The sequence below is a fragment of the Mchenga conophoros genome, linkage group LG3 (genome assembly GCF_057382185.1).
Source record: "Mchenga conophoros isolate Kocher_MC1m ecotype Shallow Benthic linkage group LG3, M_conophoros_male_GT1.1, whole genome shotgun sequence".
Lineage (NCBI taxonomy): Eukaryota > Metazoa > Chordata > Actinopteri > Cichliformes > Cichlidae > Mchenga > Mchenga conophoros.
Genome location: NC_140528.1, coordinates 58,145,009 through 58,165,246, shown reverse-complemented (window position 1 = coordinate 58,165,246; position 20,238 = coordinate 58,145,009). Strand labels below are relative to the sequence as shown.

Here is a 20,238-nt window from a genome sequence, read left to right as displayed (position 1 = left end):
ATAGTGCTGTGTACACTGCCAAGCTGCAGATGTTTGTTTGGAGCTAGCCTCCAAAAGCTGGCCATACACTGTGCGATTTTTGGCCCATTTTGAGCCGATTTTTCAGTCGCGCAACCGTTTTGGGGATCGGCCCAAGTTTTGCCTTAATCGTGTGTGCATCGTGTAGTATACATGGGATAACAAAAAGCAGTTAACACCTCACGACCAGCTCCCAATCATCAATCGTATGGTCGCATGATAATCAAACCAGTTTGAAATCCTGTCGCCCCTCAATGCAGCCTCTCACACTGCGCACGCACAAACACAGAAATGAAAGAGAAAAGGTGGAGCAGCACGGCAGTGCAGCGTGTGATCTGGACACAAGAGATGGAGGCACAACTTGTAGGATGAGGCAAGCTCATCCGAGTACGTAAGCGTAGAGCTGCCACCCAGGCAAAAGAAAAATAGAGCTACATCACATTATAACGTGAAAAGTTTATTGTTCTAACAATATACTTTTCATGTTCGTGCAATATACCTTTCACATTTGAACAATATAATACCACGTTCGTACAATATAATATTTATATTGTACGAACGTGATAATTATGTATATTGTAATAACGTGATATATTGTTCAAACGTGAAAGGTATATTGTTAGAAAAATTGTGCTACAACACAGCATTTTACATTCCTCAGGATGCCATCACAACATCAACAAAACATGGTTAGCAACATCTGGACTCTTACTTCAGTCATGTCTAGGTTCACATTGACAAGATAAAAGAATATTAATGTTTTTATTGTTGGTTTGTTACACTCACTCAGAAAGGTTACTGTGCATCATAAACTTAAGTATTATAGCTCTTAAAAAATGGCTTTTTGGTACAATTTTTTAAAATTGTGTCATATAAAAACAAAAATAAAAGAAATAAAAGAAATAAGATTCAAAACTGGAGGGTTAAAATAAGAGAAAAAAAACGCAGCTCTTGGATGAATTAAACACCATTGCAAATATTCCATCGCTAACATAGAAAACATCCCTGTATCACAGCCTATTTGATTGAGAGGAGTCAACAGATTTCTGAAAGTCTAACAGCTGTGAATTATGCTCCAATCAATCACAACCAATTCTTATCACAACCTCCTTCTTTTGATCAATTCTCACTCTTAAGTGACATATGTCAACTTTTCTGCTTTTCTTTGTATTTACCAGTTGTCCACTTTGGCCCTGAAGGATCACTCACTCACTTTCTCCTCTGGGACTGTTGACACATGTACAGCAGGCAGTCACCAGTGCTTGTCGATGAAGACAACGTGGTAATTGACAGGCGGGAGGAAAATGTTTCAATCTGTAATTAAACTACACTTTTTGTTGAGCTTTTCTGCAACCGTTTTTATTCCTCATAAACATGCCATTGCTACACCAACATTATACATTTAACAGCATTCGTAACATCAGTTCTAACATTAACATTGAAGTGCCAAGGCGATTAAATGGATCTTTTCTCACTGTCCCTCTTCCCCTCTGTTTTCTTTCCCTGTCCTTTTCTTGAACTTCTCTTTTCTACGTCTTTCCCTTTCCTATCCCCGGTCATGTCTGTTCCGATTGTAATAACTTAAAAGTAAAAAATAAATAAATAATAAAGATCAATCAAGAGCACCAGTATGGCAAAGTACTGCAGGATGCTGTGGTAGCCAAGCTGGTTCAGTGTGCCTTCAATTTTGAATAAATCCCTAACAGTGTCTCCAGCAGAGCACCACCATGCTATCACACCTTCTCCTCCATGCTTCAAGGTGAGAACCATGTACAGTGGCTTGCAAAAGTATTCGGCCCCCTTGAACGTTTCCACATTCTCCGTGACAATGTTAAGATGATTTTATAGTCATGCCAACCTCCAACCGCATGGCAAAATATACCAAGAACTATACAATAGTTTCTTCTTTTACATAATATTTCTTTGAATCCCAGTGCGTATTTCAAAGAATATGTGCAGCCTTTGAACAGTTCCTCAAACAAAACAAAGGCCAACTTGTTTGACTTGTTGCTTTACCTTTTGTTACTATTGTTATTTCAGTGGTGAGTGAAGGGAATCAGGTCTGGTTGTGTGAGCTTGTGGGTGGAGCTGAACACAAGATTTATAGTATTTAACAGTTGAAGTCAAATTAAAGCCAGCGTAGTCAACAATGGCCCTCCAACGGTTCTTGTGCTTTTTCTCTGTGATGATCATTCTTTTTGGCGAAGGTGAGAGAGAAAATTGTATTTCTGTTTGTAGTATTAAAATCTTTCCCATTACTTCTTTCAGATGAAGTGTGGAAAGTTTAATTACAGATACTAAAGAATTTTATAATAAATTTTATTTTAGCTGGATAGTATGAAATGCATCCTGCCTGTAGCATTCTGCAAGATGGGAAAGAATTTTTTGACATCCTTAAATTCTGCTCTTCTTATTTTTTTCTTTCTTTATTTTCTCTTCTAAATTATATGGAATAGAATGTTATTATACTAATTATTTTAATTATTATTATTATTATTATGTTTTAAACATTAGAGTTATTTCATATTAGTTGCAATTGAATAAAAATACTTATTCACTATGGACTAGTCATGATGTGTATTACCTCTATTTTGATATATTTGTCTTTGTGTTCCAATTTTTAGATGTTCATTCACAGCAGCCTGGTAAGCATCCAAGAACAATTCTGAAAGTTTTTCATACTTAACCTTTTTTTTTAAATTATATTTAAACCTACACCAATGGGAGTGCCAATTGAACGTCTGAGCTGGGTATCTGTCAAGATTTTATTTTTCATTTATCTGTTGAAATCCACAGGGTAAATGGTATTAGTAAACTACTGTATCGTTGATAATCAGTAAGAGTATGGGAGGCAGAGTCTTCCTTTGTGGCACCTGCTCCCAGTTTTCACTGAGGAGACCGACATCCTCTCTACTTTTAAGATTAGACTTAACACTTGATTTTTTTTACTGTTTCTTCTTCCCTAACCTTTTTTCACTCACCATGTGTTTATAAAGCACTGTGCATTTAATCATTGCTTATTATTAATCTCTAGCTCTCTTATGTTCTTTGAAGTTTTCCCTGAACAATTTTGCACTAAAATGTCACAAAATACCTTTTCTGTGGTTGAGTGTGGTTCATGTGCAACAATGTTTTTATGACTTTACATCTAAAAATAACATCAACATGTATCATCTCCCATCAGAACTCTTCATGAGATGTTACTCACTGAACGTGTGAATGGTTATACAGGGAGTGCAGAATTATTAGGCAAGTTGTATTTTTGAGGAATAATTTTATTATTGAACAACAACCATGTTCTCAATGAACCCAAAAAACTCATTAATATCAAAGCTGAATGTTTTTGGAAGTAGTTTTTAGTTTGTTTTTAGTTTTAGCTATTTTAGGGGGATATCTGTGTGTGCAGGTGACTATTACTGTGCATAATTATTAGGCAACTTAACAAAAAAAACAAATATATACCCATTTCAATTATTTATTTTTACCAGTGAAACCAATATAACATCTCCACATTCACAAATATACATTTCTGACATTCAAAAACAAAACAAAAACAAATCAGCGACCAATATAGCCACCTTTCTTTGCAAGGACTCTCAAAAGCCTGCCGTCCATGGATTCTGTCAGTGTTTTGATCTGTTCACCATCAACATTGCGTGCAGCAGCAACCACAGCCTCCCAGACACTGTTCAGAGAGGTGTACTGTTTTCCCTCCTTGTAAATCTCACATTTGATGATGGACCACAGGTTCTCAATGGGGTTCAGATCAGGTGAACGAGGTGGCCATGTCATTAGTTTTTCTTCTTTTATACCCTTTCTTGCCAGCCACGCTGTGGAGTACTTGGACGCGTGTGATGGAGCATTGTCCTGCATGAAAATCATGTTTTTCTTGAAGGATGCAGACTTCTTCCTGTACCACTGCTTGAAGAAGGTGTCTTCCAGAAACTGGCAGTAGGACTGGGAGTTGAGCTTGACTCCATCCTCAACCCGAAAAGGCCCCACAAGCTCATCTTTGATGATACCAGCACAAACCAGTACTCCACCTCCACCTTGCTGGCGTCTGAGTCAGACTGGAGCTCTCTGCCCTTTACCAATCCAGCCACGGGCCCATCCATCTGGCCCATCAAGACTCACTCTCATTTCATCAGTCCATAAAACCTTAGAAAAACCAGTCTTGAGATATTTCTTGGCCCAGTCTTGACATTTCAGCTTGTGTGTCTTGTTCAGTGGTGGTCGTCTTTCAGCCTTTCTTACCTTGGCCATGTCTCTGAGTATTGCACACCTTGTGCTTTTGGGCACTCCAGTGATGTTGCAGCTCTGAAATATGGCCAAACTGGCGGCAAGTGGCATCTTGGCAGCTGCACGCTTGACTTTTCTCAGTTCATGGGCAGTTATTTGGCGCCTTGGTTTTCCACACGCTTCTTGCGACCCTGTTGACTATTTTGAATGAAACGCTTGATTGTTCGATGATCACGCTTCAGAAGCTTTGCAATTTTGAGACTGCTGCATCCCTCTGCAAGATATCTCACTATTTTTGACTTTTCTGAGCCTGTCAAGTCCTTCTTTTGACCCATTTTGCCAAAGGAAAGGACGTTGCCCAATAATTATGCACACCTGATATAGGGTGTTGATGTCATTAGACCACACCCCTTCTCATTACAGAGATGCACATCACCTAATATGCTTAATTGGTAGTAGGCTTTTGAGCCTATACAGCTTGGAGTAAGACAACATGCATGAAGAGGATGATGTGGACAAAATACTCATTTGCCTAATAATTCTGCACTCCCTATAATGCTGTGGCTTATCAACATATTCAGTATTTAACTGTTGTGTCTTATTCTCTCAGCATGTGGCAGGGTTATTAAAAATCCTAGAATCGTAGGAGGTGAAGATGCAGCCCCTGGAAGTTGGCCCTGGCAGGTATCTTTATCCAAAGATGGCTCTTTTTTCTGTGGAGGGTCCCTAATCTCCAACGACTGGGTGCTGACAGCTGCTCACTGCATTACACCGTAAGTCAACACTGCAAGTGTTTCTGTGGTGGTGCAGTGGTTAACGCCTGTTGGAGGTTTCAACCTCTTGGAGTAGAGTTTACATATTCTCCCTGTGCCATGTGGGTTTCTTCTGCAGACAACACTTTTTAAAGGCTAAATATTTTTTTTAATTGGTTATGGAAGCGAGAGTGTGTGTCTCTGTCCCTCTCTGGGGTATCCCTGTGATGGACAGGTGGCCTGTTCGGCATGTAAGGCAATGGATGTTATTGCACAGTGATTTTAATATTTTTGTTCATAACCAACTGATGTTTTCTTTTTCTGAAATTAGTGAAAGGACATTTTTAAAGTCTTAAAAAAACTAATTGCACACATTTACTCAAAAGCACCCCAACAGTTTTTAGAGTAATTTCTCCACTGATAATTTTCAACTCACAGTTGGTAGTAACACATTTCTTAATAATGTAATGTTGTGATCAAATTGTGACAACGCTGAGTAACAGCCAGGGTTAGATGAGAAACTTAATACCAGTCACGTCTTTCCATCCGATGTGAACTTACAATCAGCAGCATGCAAGTTTTTTTTTTTTTGTTTTTTTTTTTGTGTCCCGTTTGGATCTATAGCCATCAGAATTGTTGTCTTAAGGCCAAGAAAGATGCCAAGCGGATTTATTTTACCAAGTGGATCATCATGGCCTTGCCATATTGGTCCATTTGATTGACCTTTATTATAATTATGAATTTATTTTATTTTCAGTTGCTAAAAATGGGACAGACATGACTGGGTGATAGGACAGGGAGAAAGAATGAAAGAAAGAGAGGGAGAGAAAGAAAACCAAAGGGGAGAAGAGACGGTGAGAAAGGGGGGAAGAAAGAAAAACAAACAAAACACCTGGATCACCTGTATGGAGAAAAAAAAACAGAAGAGAAAGCAAACAAAAAAAAGAGCAACATAATAAAAAACAGCACCATCACAATAAACTAGCTAGAAGTAGATAACAGTAGATACTAAATATTAAACGATATTGTGCAGCACGCAAGATAGACAGCGCACAATGTGCTTTGAGGCAGCAGCCAAGAAAGGTGTAGTCCGTGTCTGTGAACACCCGTGTGTACACCTGTGTGCACACCTGTGTGGATCAGCATGCTTGTATTCCAAAGGTTTCTCCATGTAACGATCTGCTAGGGAGTGTGGGGAGCCACAGCCCCGTCCACCAGGGTATGAAGCAGGTATGGAGGAGATCCAGGCCCCCAGCAGCATGCAAGTTTAGCATGAAGATGTAAGTTGGGAACCTGCTAACTTTGTTCTGTCAAAAGATAACAAACTCTAGCTATGCACAAAAGTAAGCCTCACCATTCAACTCACGTGCACACGCACATGCAGGGATAGAGGAAATGCCCATCCATCAAAATCATTTTCTTGGACTACAACGGCTCTTCAGTGTTTGAATGAAATGATTCAATTTAAACAGTGGCTTGCAAAAGTATTCGGCCCCCTTGAACTTTTCCACATTTTGTCACATTACAGCCACAAACATGAATCAATTTTATTGGAATTCCACGTGAAAGACCAATACAAAGTGGTGTACACATGAGAAGTGGAACGAAAATCATACATGATTCCAAACATTTTTTACAAATAAATAACTGCAAAGTGGGGTGTGCATAATTATTCAGCCCCCTTTGATCTCAGTGCAGTCAGTTGCCCATAGACATTGCCTGATGAGTGCTAATGACTAAATAGAGTGCACCTGTGTGTAATCTAATGTCAGTACAAATACAGCTGCTCTGTGATGGCTAGTGATGGGCAGATGAAGCTTCATGAAGCACTGAAGCTTTTCATCCAAGTGGTTCACTCCAGTGCAAAGCTTCTTGAAGCTTCATTTGCTCTAGTAGGACACCTACTGGACGTAAAAATAGTAGTTGGCATGAATTTGAAGAGTGAGGCCTTTTGCACACAGCCTGTAAATGTGAACAACAAAAGGAGTGTGTAAAACATGTATATTGTAGTGATGCAGTATACTGTGTATATTTATACTGGCAGTATGGAAAATGATCATTTGGAAATGTTTAAAATGGAAATGATCATTTACCGTGAGGTGAGGTGTGGTTGGGGTGTGGACAGCAGTTGTGCTTTTGTAACGTTGAGGTATGGACAGCTACACACTGAGGCTTTGAGCCTCAGTCCTGCCTGTTCACATTTTATTCTGTAAAAACTAAATTTTCACTGCTTTTATGACCTTTTAGTGGGGAGAACATAGCTAGGATTTAATGATTTAACACATCTTTTAAATCCTTTGTCCTGCACAATGCTAAATGGCTGGGAGTCCTCAATCACCATGCTAACCAGGTCTTCATCTATTTGAGATTGTTCTCCTGGGGAAAGACAATAAAGATAAAGCACAAATAGAAATATCACACACATAACTTATTGCATTGTATAATATTGTTATATCATTTAGTAACATTACTGCATGCTATATTATCATGGCATTTGATGGCTCACCTGGTCTTGCTCCACAATCGGTGTTCCCCTTATTCTCATGCATAGCTCTATAGTGCCTAAGCAAATCAAATCAAATCAAATCAAATCACTTTTATTGTCACATCACATGTGCAGGTACATTGGTACAGCACATGTGAGTGAAATTCTTGTGTGCGAGCTTCACAAGCAACAGAGTTGTGCAAATACAATAATGTAAACAAGCAAAATACGATAATGGCTACATCTGAAACTAATAAATATATGTACAATATATAATAGTGTATGCATTTCTGGATGTGTATACTAAATATTTTGTGTGTGTGTGTGTGTGTGTGTGTGTGTGTGTGTGTGTGTGTGTGTGTGTGTGTGTGTGTGTATACACATATTTTACAAATTAAATAGAGTAAACAATAAATAAAATATATAAAATAAATATACAGAGTTGAGACATGTGCAAAACAGTGGCGTTACTGTACAGTATGGAGTGCATAATGTTAAAGTTCCAGTAGTGAAGCTGAGGTGTCTATGACGTGTTCAGCAGTCTGATGGCCTGATGGAAAAAGCTGTCTCTCAGTCTGCTGGTACGGGACCGGATGCTGCAGAACCTCCTTCCTGATGGAAGCAGTCTGAACAGTTTATGGCTGGGGTGACTGGAGTCCTTGATGATCCTCCCCGCTTTCCTCAGGCAGCGCTTCCTGTAGATGTCTTGGAGGGAGGGAAGCTCACCTCCAATTATCCGTTCAGAGCACCGCACTACTCGCTGGAGAACTTTGCAGTTGTAGGCGGTGCTGTTGCCATACCAGGTGGTGATGCATCCAGTGAGGATGCTCTCAATGGCACAGTGATAGAAGGTCCTGAGGATGCGGGGGCTCATGCCGAATCTTTTCAGTCTCCTGAGAAAGAAGAGGCGCTGCTGCATGGATAAGGTGTTGTTGTTATATCCCAGCTCCCTGGCACATAGCAAACACCTCACCTTGTACAAAAGTACAGACAGCTTAACATAGGTTTTATTGCACCATCAGTATTATGAAAATACATCTTCTGTGGAAATTTACATACCTTGTTGGGAGATATAAGCTCAAAATGTTCCCACACAGGGGAGGACATCCTTCTCTTCGTAGCTGGCTCCATTCTCTCCTGACTTTCTCTCCTCACTCTCATAAACCTCCAACCTCTCTCCAAACTGTCTCTAACTCTCTCTCACTAACCGCAACTCTCCATCAAACACCCACATTTTGAATGGAGTCTGAGGGGTGTATATCGCTGTCATAGCTCGCGGTACAGTTCGAACCGCTTCCTGAACCAGTCACGTGGTACAGCCGGGCAGCGAGGCTTCGGACGTCATCATTTTCAGCTCCTCCCATAAATGAAGCAAGCCTCGATACGCGCTTCGCGGAAACGCCCCCTCCATTACTCGACACACGCTTCGAAGCCTCGATACAGAACGTCACATCACTAGGCGGAGGTTCACCTTCCAGCAGCACAACGACCCTAAACATAAAGCCAGGGCAACAATGGAATGGTTTAAAACAAAACATATCCATGTGTTCGAATGGCCCAGTCAAAGTCCAGATCTAAATCCAATCGAGAACCTGTGGCAAGATCTAAAACTGCAGTTCTCAAACGCTGTTCGTCTAATCTGACTGAGCTGGAGCTGTTTTGCAAAGAAGAATGGGCAAGGATTTCAGTTTCTAGATGTGCAAAGCTGGTAGAGACATACCCTAAAAGACTGGCAGCTGTAATTGCAGCAAAAAGGGGTTCTACAAAGTATTGACTCAGGGGGCTGAATAATTACACACACCCCACTTTTCAGTTATTTATTTGTAAAAAATGTTTGGAATCATGTATGATTTTCATTCCACTTCTCACGTGTACACCACTTTGTATTGGTCTTCCACGTGGGATTCCAATAAAATTGATTCATGTTTGTGGCTGTAATGTGACAAAATGTGGAAAAGTTCAAGGGGGCCGAATACTTTGGGAAGCCACTGTATATATTTATCATCAAAATCTCACAACCATCTGTTGCTACCTGGTTGTGACGGTAGTTCAATGATAATGATCACTATGCAATGCTATAAAAATAACTATATTTTTTCTTTCATTCAAGTGCTGATCTTCACACCACAAAAGTGACTCTGGGCCACAACACCGCGTCTGGTCCAAACCCAAATGCAGTTACTGTGACACTTGAAAACATCATCTGCCATCCCGACTACAATGCTGCAACATATGAGAATGACATGTGCCTCCTGCAGCTGTCGACTCCTGTGAATTTCACAGACTACATTCAGCCAGTCTGCTTAGCCGCAGCAGGCAGCACTTTCAACAGTGGCACCAGCAGCTGGGTCACTGGCTTTGGTACCCTAGAAAGTAAGTTTTTTAAAATATGTATTTTCTTTTATTAGTGATAAATGATTCAGTAAAAATGATCTTCCTTTTAACATTTCTCAATTAGGTGGTGGTTCCACCCCAGAGATTCTGCAGGAGGTGAATGTACCAATAGTGGGAAACAACCAGTGCAGATGCGAATTACAAAACTTCGCTGCAATCACAGATAACATGATCTGTGCTGGACTGCAAAATGGCGGGAAGGATTCATGTCAGGTGACTACCACTTTGTGCTTATTTGTAATGTAAGGCCTAATTGACTGCATTGACTATCAGCTTTTAACCACTCACTGCTTTTCTGTAGTAGTGTTTATGATTATTAACATTATAGCCCTATTCCATTAGCACCTACTTGACTCAACTCAGTTTTCAGGGTTTTCGTTAGGTGTTATCACCTGGTACCAGGTACTTTTTTTTTTTTCCTTTAGTACTGCTCGGCCGGTATTCCAAGCAAACGAAATCGATACAAAAATGTGACATCAAGAGACTGCATGTCACTGATAGGCCAGTCAGTGGTGTAGCTCAAGGACTCATGAGAGTCACTCCTTAACAGTAATCAAAAGCACCATTTTGAAGGCATGCAACAACAGAAATGGGTACACAGAAACCAACACCATGGTCCGAGAGCCACCATAGACCAAGTAGCAGGTAGAGAATCCCCTCGAAGCCTTCCATGGTTAGTTTGTGTTCAGGTCAGTGGACTTTCTGTCATGTTGCTTTAATGATACAACGCAGGTGGTGCTCTATTGTACGACAAAATGGCAGAAACCAAGTAAAGTAGAGTCAAGCTGAGAAGGTACTGGTGGAAAAGAGGCTTTGCATTGAAGCTCATTTACTCATAATTCGTAATTATTTTCACTTAGATGTATTTAATTTATTCTATAAAGGTTTTCCCAAAGGTTTTGTGATAATTTCTGTCAGTGACATCACATCATGTAGTGACGTGCAGTTGAGTGTGTTGGGTGATACTGTAACTAATCAGCAAAAGTTGTGTGTCTGATTGACAATTAACACAAACATCTCCGGAAACATTTTATGTATTTAGTAGAAATTAAGCTCCATGAGATGTTCAACTGATCTCAATCTGTTTTAACAACTTTTACACTTTTTTCACAGGGAGACTCGGGGGGACCACTTGTGACAAAAGATAATAGCGGTATCTGGATCCAGAGTGGAGTCGTGAGTTTTGGTCAAGGCTGCGCCTTGCCTAATAGTCCTGGAGTCTACGCTCGTGTGTCCCAGTACCAAAACTGGATCACCACCACCGTCACCGGAACACCACCAGGCTTTGTTAACTACTTCACCCTGGACTTTGACTATGACTTAATCTTCACCTGCCCCACATCAACACCACCCACTACAGATACACCACCCACCACCCCATGTGACAGTGACAGTTTGTTTTGCAGTGGTGAAAACCTGATCCACTTCACTCACTTCACCTCTCTCTGTGTTCTTGTTGTGTTGCTCCAAGTGTTTTTTGGAAGTGGTGGAATGTAACTCAACACATTTACTAGTCCTGTACTCAAATACTAAGTTGAAATAATCATTACTCCAAGAGATTTATGGGACAGCTTTAAGTTTCTGGGCACTTCACAAGGGAAACGAAACAGTTATTAGTAGAAATTAGACTAACTGTTGATACCATAAGAGAAGAAGAAGTGGACAGTTTAAACATTTGGACATGAAATATTTGTTTATCTGAAAATGGCAACAATTTCTTATATCCTGTTTCTCAATTACAGTGATTGGCTAATCTTTATCTGATGTATTTCCATGACTTCAGTAATGATTTAAAACTACAGCCTGGCAAATTTGAAGTAATACATTTTAAACATTATTTAGTAATTCTCTTTAAATGTTAACACGTTATATATGGGCATATATCTGTGGTCTGTTCAAATCATGTTTTGGTATGCTTACACTTTTGATGATTAAAACATGCAATTTTAAAATACTATTTACTGTGCTGCATTCTTTTGTATTCTATTTTGAGTTATTTAAATAAATAGTATTCGTTGTTGAGTTGGTAGGACTATCATTCACAAGCTTGATGTTGCCAGCTAGATATTTTCTTTACATTAGAGTGCCTCGAAACGTATTGTGCAACATAACTTTTCCTCATAGAGAAGGCATTGCTAAACCAGCATCATACATTTAACAGCATTTGTACCATCAGTTTTTGTATCAGAAAGTCTGCTATTTTTTTCTAATGCGATGATGGAAAAATAAGAGAAGATGAGAAAATGAAAAAAACAAAAACAAAAAACAAATTAAATATGTATGTGTGGCATTAGAAACGGACCTGACCACAGGCTTATGCTTTTCACCATTAATCTCAAAAAGTTGATTCTGTTCATCTGGACGTAGCGTTTTCAGTGAGAGAAAAATTTCATCACTTATCCAAGTGACTTCTTCAGTCTCAGCTGACTGCAGGTTTCCCCAATCTTATACACAGCCACAGAAACAGCAATTTGAAATAACAATGTTGCAGATGTGGAAGCAGAGCAACTACGGACGAATTTTTCAGCCTGTCTCAGCAATGTAAAGCCCCTAGCATCCAACATCAGCATGGAGGAGAGGAAGGCACTCACATCACTTAGTAATGACAACAACATTATCATCCTTGTGGCAGACAAGGGTAGATGCATAGTTTTGCTAAACCAGAAAGACTATCATGAGATTATTTTGTCACTGCTCAGTGACAAAAATACTGAGCCCCTGAAATGAGACCCAGGAAGTGGTTACAGGAAGAGGGTAGGTAGTTCTGTTACGGTTGACATGGAGGACTCACACGCAGGACTCAGAGGTCAGATGCACACAAGAGAATTTATTTACAAACGTCCACCAGGTGTGTATACAAAAAGGTTTTTAGTTTTCAGTTTTATTTGTCATATGCAAGTTAGCACAGGGTCAACATTGCAATGAAATGTGTTTGACGAGCAGCAGTCACTCAGCAGCATGATACAATAGGAAAAAATATAATAAAATAAAATAATAAAGAAAATAGAAAAATAGTAAGGAGCAAAATATTAGAGAGACATGGTAAAAGAGAAAAGATGACTAAATATATGTACACTAGTGATTAAATAAGAAAATCTTGAAAAGAAATATGACGGGAGGGCAGATGGGATATTGCACAGGAATGAGCAGCAGAAAATTACAGTATTGCACTTTTAAATATAAATATCAATGACAATAAAGTGGAGTGACCAGTGCAGATTAAACAGAGTACTTGTGAAGCTGCAGGGTAGCTTCTGAGTGCTGTGTTGTGTGTGTTTAAGTGTTGTGGTTGAGGTGTCGTATGGCTTGGTGGTAAAACTGTTTTTAAGTCTTGTAGTCCGAGCAGACAGGCTCCTGTAACGTCTGCCAGATGGTAACAAGGAGAAGAGCTGATGTGCTGGGTGGCTGTGGTCCTTGATGATGCTGTGTGCTTTACGGAGGCATCGATGGAGATGAATGTCCTGAATGGCAGGAAGCCTCGTACCAGTGATGTGCTCTGCTGCCTTCACCGCCCTCTGTAGTGATTTACGGCTGCTGGCAGAGCAGCTTCCGTACCAAACTGTGATGCAGCTTGTCAGCAAGCTCTCAATTGCACACCTGTAGAAATTTGAGGTGATGTTGGCGTTCATGTCAAACTTCCTCAGCCTCCTCAGGAAGTAAAGCCGCTGGCGAGCTTTCCTGATAGCAGTGTCTGTGTGAAGGGTCCAGGAGAAGTCCTCAGTGATGTTGACTCCAGGGAACTTGAATCTGCTGACCCTTTCGACCTTGACACCGTTGATGTGGATGGGCTGGTGTTCTCTGACTGGTCGTTTCCCGTAGTCCACTATCATCTCTCTAGTTTTGCTGATGTTGAGAGTCAGGTTATTTTCCAGACACCACTCGTACAGCGCCATCGCCTCCTCTCTATAGGCCGTCTCATCGTTGTCTGTGATGAGGCCTATGATGGTTGTGTCATCCGCAAACTTGATGATGATGTTGGACTCTTGTTTAGTAACACAGTCATGTGTGAACAGGGAATATAGGAGGGGGCTAAGCACACAACCCTGTGGCGTACCTGTGTTTAGGATGAGTGGTGAGGAGGTGTGCTTACCAACTCTCACCACCTGGGGCCTGTTTGTGAGGAAGTTTAGAATCCATCTGCAGATCGGTGTTCCCAGCCCAAAGTCGACGAGCTTCGTGGCAAGTTTTGAGGGGATGATGGTGTTAAATGCCGAGCTGTAGTCGATGAAGAGCATCCTTGCATATGTATTCCCTTTTTCCAGGTGAGTGAGGGTGGTGTGCGTTGCCAGGGCGATGGCATCCTCTGTGGTTCTGTTTGTCCGATAGGCAAACTGAAGAGGGTCCAGTGTGTCAGGGAGGGAGGAGCAGATATGACCTTTGACCAGCCGCTCCAGGCACTTCATGATGACGGATGTCAGTGCAACAGGACGGTAGTTATTCAGACAGGAGACCACTGATTTTCGGGGAACGGGAATGATGGTGGATGCTTTGAGGGACGTGGGGACCACTGACTGCCTCAGGGAGAGGTTGAAGATGTTGGTGAACACCTCTGCCAGCTCGTCTGCACACACTCTGAGTAGCCGGCCTGGGATGCCGTCTGGTCCTGGAGCTTTGTGAGGATTTACCTTTTTAAAGGTCCATCTCACAGCTTCTGTTTTCAGAGTTAGAGTTGCAGCCTCACTGTCCTCCTGATGGTAGAGTATCTGCTCTCTGTTGTCTGCGTCAAAACGAGCATAGAAGTTGTTAAGCTCGTCTGCAAGAGATGCAGTGGGCTGAACACTGACTGTGTTGACCTTCTTGTAGTCAGTGATGCAGCGCAGTCCATTCCACAGTCGCCTGGTGTCAAAGCTGTGGTAGCTGGACTCCATTTTGTCCCTGTAGTCCTTTCTGGCCTTTTTTATGGACTTTCGGAGGTCGTACCTGGATGCTTTATATGCATCAGCATCCCTGGAGTTAAAGGCAGAGGTCCGCACTTTTAGCTTGGCGCGAACGTCTTTATTTACCCAGGGTTTCTGATTTGGATATATGCGGACAGTGGTTTTTGTGATGGTATCATCCATGCACTTTCCAATATATCCAATGACAGAGTCTGTGAGTTCATTGATGTTGCCATCAGCTGCATCCACAAATATCTGCCAGTCAGTTGTGTCAAAGCAGTCCTGCAGGACCTCCTCAGCCTCACTGTCCCATTTGTAAATAACCCTGGAAGCTGGTTTTTCCTGTTTCAGTCTTTGTCTGTACGCAGGCAGCAGCAGAATGGAACAATGGTCTGCCTTACCAAAAGCTGGGCGGGGGAGGGGTTTGTAGCACACTTTGAATGGAGTGTAACAGTGGTCCAATGTTTGATCACCTCTTGTGGGGAAGGAGATGTGCTGATAGCATTTGGGGAGAACTTTCTTCATGTTGGCTCTGTTGAAGTCTCCCAGCACAATAAAGGCAGCTTCTGGATTTTTGTTCTCAAGTTCAGTAATGATGTCATACAGTTCATCCATAGCAGTAGCTTTATCAGCATGTGGGGGAATGTAAACAGCTGAGAGGAGAACTGAGTTGAACTCCCTCGGGAGGTAAAAAGGCCTGACTTTAACGGTCAGCAGCTCGAGACTCTGAGAGCAGTAAGTTTTTAAGATACACACATCTCTAGCCCACAAGGAGTTAACCATAAAGCACACCCCTCCTCCCCTTTTCTTGCCTGAGTCCTTCGTTCAGTCTCCCCGGTAAACAGTGAATCCATCCGGAGTAATGGCGCAGTCGGGGACACTGGGCTCCAGCCATGTCTCTGTGAAGGCCAGAACGCAGCAGTTCCTGATGTCTTGTTGGTGTTTAATCCGTGCACGCAGCTCGTCAAGTTTGTTGTCCAGAGACTGGAGATTCGCGAGCAGGATGCTGGGAAGAGGTGGCTTGCTGTTTCTCTGTCGCGTTCGGCACAAAACTCCGGCGCGTTTCCCCCTCTTTGTTTTCCCTCGACGTCGCGGGAGTAAACAAAGGATCCCAGGCAGCAGAGCGTCCACGGAGTCGAAACCCGCAGTAAAGTCCGAACTGGCTGACGAACGTAGCTCCAGAAGCGTTTGTCTGTCATACCGAGTGTATGATCGCGCTGTGCGCACAGAAATTGAAAGCAGTACAAAATAAATAATAACATTTTTGCTGAGATGACTGGGAGCTCTCGTCGGTGCAGCCATCTAACGGCGCAACCGGAAGCTTTAGGTGCAGGCCTGGGCTATATACAAAAGGTGAGGGGACAGGACTCCAGGGAAATCCGGGAGAAAAAGCAATTGTGCCTCTCCAAACAATCCACACACGAAATCAGTCTCTCTCTCCGACACTTGTCACGGGAAACACAGAGGAAACAATCCAGGGAGTATGTACAAAAAGAAACCCTTGTTAATACAAAGCACTAAGACATGAGAGAACACTTGCTGAAGCTTGACTTCACTAATGCGAGTCATGCAACGATCCCGATAAGAACAGTAGTCGCTCCCTGGATTGAATACTGGACACACTAATGAGGCTCAGATGTTTCTTCCTACGAGGGGCATGGGCCGAGGGCGTCAACCCGCAATGAGTTCTAACCAACGAGAGAGAGAAAGAGAGAACAAAGAGAGAAAAGCAGAAGCTGGTGATTGGCGTCCTGCTGATCATCCAGACCGTGACAGTACTCCCTCCCCCAACGGGAGCCTCCCGGCGACCTCCAGTCTTCTCAGGGTGTGCCTCATGGAATGCCTGCACCATGTTCTTGTCCAGAAGTGTCGCCCATGGGATCCATGAACGCTCCTCCATCCCGCAGCCCTCCCAATCCACCAGGTATTACAAACCATGCCCCAGGCCCCTGACACCTGGGTCTGGAAGGAGGGCACAAAGGACTGGAGAGACAGGGTTTCACTTGCGACACGTGGAAAACATTGTGAATCCGCATATTCTGGGGCAGCTTAAGGCAGACTGTTACCGGGTGAACCAGAGAGTCAATCTTGAATGGGCAAATAAAGGTAGGAGACAGTTTCTTGGATTCAGATCTGAGCGGAATGAATCTGGTTGACAGCCAAACCTTTTGTCCGGGTGCGTAAGTCGGTGGCAGGGTCCTATGGCGGTCCACCAGGCATTTGTTCCGCTCCACTATGCGGAGAAGGGCATCTCGTGTGGCTCTCTCCGAGCGCGCTGACACCTGCTGTACAGAAGGCACAAAATGATCACCTTCAATGGCAGCGAACAGAAGTGGTTGGAAGCCCAGGGACGCCTCGAAAGGGGACACTCCGGTGGCTGAGGAGGTGAGGCCATTGTGAGGGTACTCAATCCATGGAAGTTGCTTGCTCCAGGTGGTCTGGTGGGTGGATGCCACACATCGGAGGGCCGCATCAAGCTCCTGATTGGCCCGCTCAGTTTGGCTTTCATCCACAGACTAACAGCCAGAGGAAAGACTGACCTGAGCTCCCAGGGAGGAACAAAACACCTTCCAGACATATGACGTGAATTGTGGGCCCCTGTCTGAAACTATGTCAACGGGGATTCCATGGAGACGGAAGACATGGTTTGTCCGGAGCCGGGCAGTTTCTAGGGCCGTAGGAAGCTTAGGGAGGGCAACAAAGGGAGCAGCTTTAGAAAAATGATCAATGATGGTCAGAATGACAGAGTTACCTGACAAAGGTGGCAAACCAGTGATGAAGTCGACAGCAATATGAGACCAGGGGCGGCTTGGTGTAGGTAGGGGCTGAAGAAAACCAGAGGATGGTTGATGATGGGAGAGTCACAAGCAGAATCCTTGGAGGCGGTGAATTGGTGAGAGAGAGCGTCGGGTTTGGTATTGTGGGAACAAGGTCTGTAGGTGATAGTGATGTAACGCGGTTAAAGGACCAGGGCGCCTGACTGCAGCCTCATAGACAATGAGCTATCAGAATAAGATTCGACTATGGAGCCTGAGGGTGTGAATAAAACACAGGAAACAAAAGTAGAGCTCAAATATATATATATATATTATGTTTGTTATGAGAAGTGTATAGACGGATGTACAAAAGAAATAAAAACATATGCATATATATCACAAACAAAAATAATGTTGACAATACAAAACAGCTTAGTAGGTTCCAAAAGGAGGTGGGATGAGGTGTAGTCCAGTATGTGATTTAGTTTAGTTCCATGGACCTGGGATAGGTCATGTGTCAACAATTTGTGATTCAGTCCATAGGTTCACAATTCCTACCGCAACGTAGCGGTGGTCGGGTGGCTCGCCATCTCGCGCTGATCAGGGCTGATCGCGGGAGAACAAAAAAAAACCTGACCTAAACAAGGTCAAAAAACAGAAATTATCATTCACAGAAGAAAATGAAACAGCATTCTACTGCTGTGACAAAATAAATACATAAATAACAAAGTCAAGTAATCAATGCCACGTTTCATACAACAATCAATAAACCATCATCTCTTATAATGAATGTCATTCTAAATACTATTATAGAAAGACATTCTCATGGGTCCCATCAAAGTATATCAGCGTTAAAGCTAATAAATATTATCCAAAGTTAATCAAATATATTTACAAAACTCATTTAATCACAGGTGTTGCGCAACAGATTCAATAATGTAAATGGAATTTAACTCAATGCAAAATCTCATAGGCCGTTTCGGCATTTCATCAGAAAAGTAACAAAAAACATCCAAAACGGACAAAACTACAAAAATCAAATCACTCGTTCAACTCTAGATACGTTAAGTCAACATTCGGCCATAATGGAATAAACAAAAACAACAATATTCAATAGATGACACTAGTAATTGCACTTACTGTCGCTAGCCTAGCATTAGCTTACCGGCATTGTAGGATGTGCGATCGCGGCTCCGCATGTACATTAATTGTGACAAAACAAAACAAACAAATAACTCACCGTTGAGTCGAGTGTGAGGTAGTGTAAAGATGAATGAATCGGCCGGGTTATTGCACGCTGTCAACTGGCCTGTAGTGCAAAATTTGTCGTGATCTGACAAGTACGCCAACCACAGGGACAACAGCAGCCAGAGGAGCAGGGACATACAGCTGATTGACCCGGAACTTATACAGGAACTTATACAGGATTCATTCCCGCCACAATAAAGGGACTGGCGGAAGTGGGGTCAGAAGTTACCGTGGTTACACTCTCCCCCCCTAATCTCATGGACGTCCTCGTACATGGACTAGGCTGGCAGCGAATGACTGGTTGGCTGAGGTGTGAAGGCATCGTCTCCTCTTCTTCATCGTCTTGAAGAGCGAAGGAGAAGACAGAACTTAACCCATGCAGGAAGGTCTGAACGCTCTTTAACAGAGGCTTACCAGGCTTGATGTATTGCAGCCGATCAGGAGGATTCCTGGTGCGGGTTGAATGCCTCAAAGGTGGTTCTGCCTCAGGACTGAGAGGCTCTGATTCAGTAGGTGAGTGTTGTGACAAGTTACTTCTGGATGCTTCCGAATCAGAAGACAGACTTTCTTCATCGTGAGAAGTTTCGACAAGATCAACTGGCTCAAAGCCAGCTTCCACGGTTCCGCTAGCAATAACTTGTTCCTCTTCAGCAGGTACAGGTTCCTCTGAGAGGATAGCATTCTCTTCCTCTGTAGCCAATACTACAGGGACATCGGGCTGGTTGATAAGTGGCACAGGTTGCGGAGTATTGGGTAAGTCGATGGTTGTTGTGAAGGTGACAGGTTCAGCAGAGAAGGGAACAGGTAGGTATGAGATTAGTTCCTCTTCGTCATTGTTATCAGCATCATCAGCACGTACAGGAGACACGGGTAAGACAGGCATTTTCCTCTTCTGCTTAGTAAGCATTTCCTTTTCAGGTGGTAAATACCCACAGGGCAGTAGGAGGTCTCGATGTAAAGTTCTCAGGGGCTTGTCTTGGCCTTCGGGTCGAACTGTATACACAGGAAGAGTGCCGGCTTTCTTCACTACAATGTACACAGATGACTCCCATTTATCTGCAAGCTTGTGTTTGCCTCTTAGCCGCACGTTCCTCACAAGAACTCTGTCTCCAACATTCAGCTGTGATGCAGTGACATTTTTATCAAATCTGTTTTTGTTACGTTTCATCACCTTTTCTGAGTTTTCGATGGCCAGCTTGTAACTTCCTTCTAGGTGGGACTTTAGTTTGTCCACATATTGTGTGTGGGATGTTGATCCTTCTTTGGCAAGGGGTAGTCCAAAGGCCAAGTCCACCGGTAAGCGAGGTTGGCGGCCAAACATAAGCTCATATGGTGAAAAACCTGTAACATCGTTTCTTGTGCAATTGTATGCATGCACCAGGGGTTTTACAAAATCTTTCCAATGGGATTTCTGTTGAGCTGTGAGTGTTCCTAGCATATCCAGTAATGTTCGGTTAAACCGTTCAACT

At 42.6% G+C, this 20,238-nt stretch overlaps 1 protein-coding gene across 1 annotated transcript; it reads left to right on the top strand.

Annotated features, from left to right (window-relative positions):
- Nucleotides 1–2,165: 2,165 nt before the first annotated feature.
- On the top strand, nt 2,166–11,842 carry LOC146579737 (serine protease 27-like). Its single transcript, XM_085264473.1, has 6 exons — nt 2,166–2,225; nt 2,643–2,663; nt 4,868–5,030; nt 9,605–9,867; nt 9,953–10,101; nt 11,002–11,842. The coding sequence occupies exons 1-6, from the start codon at nt 2,168–2,170 to the stop codon at nt 11,383–11,385; spliced, it is 1,038 nt and encodes a 345-aa protein (XP_085120599.1). The 5' UTR covers nt 2,166–2,167; the 3' UTR covers nt 11,386–11,842.
- The last annotated feature ends 8,396 nt before the right edge of the window (nt 11,843–20,238 follow it).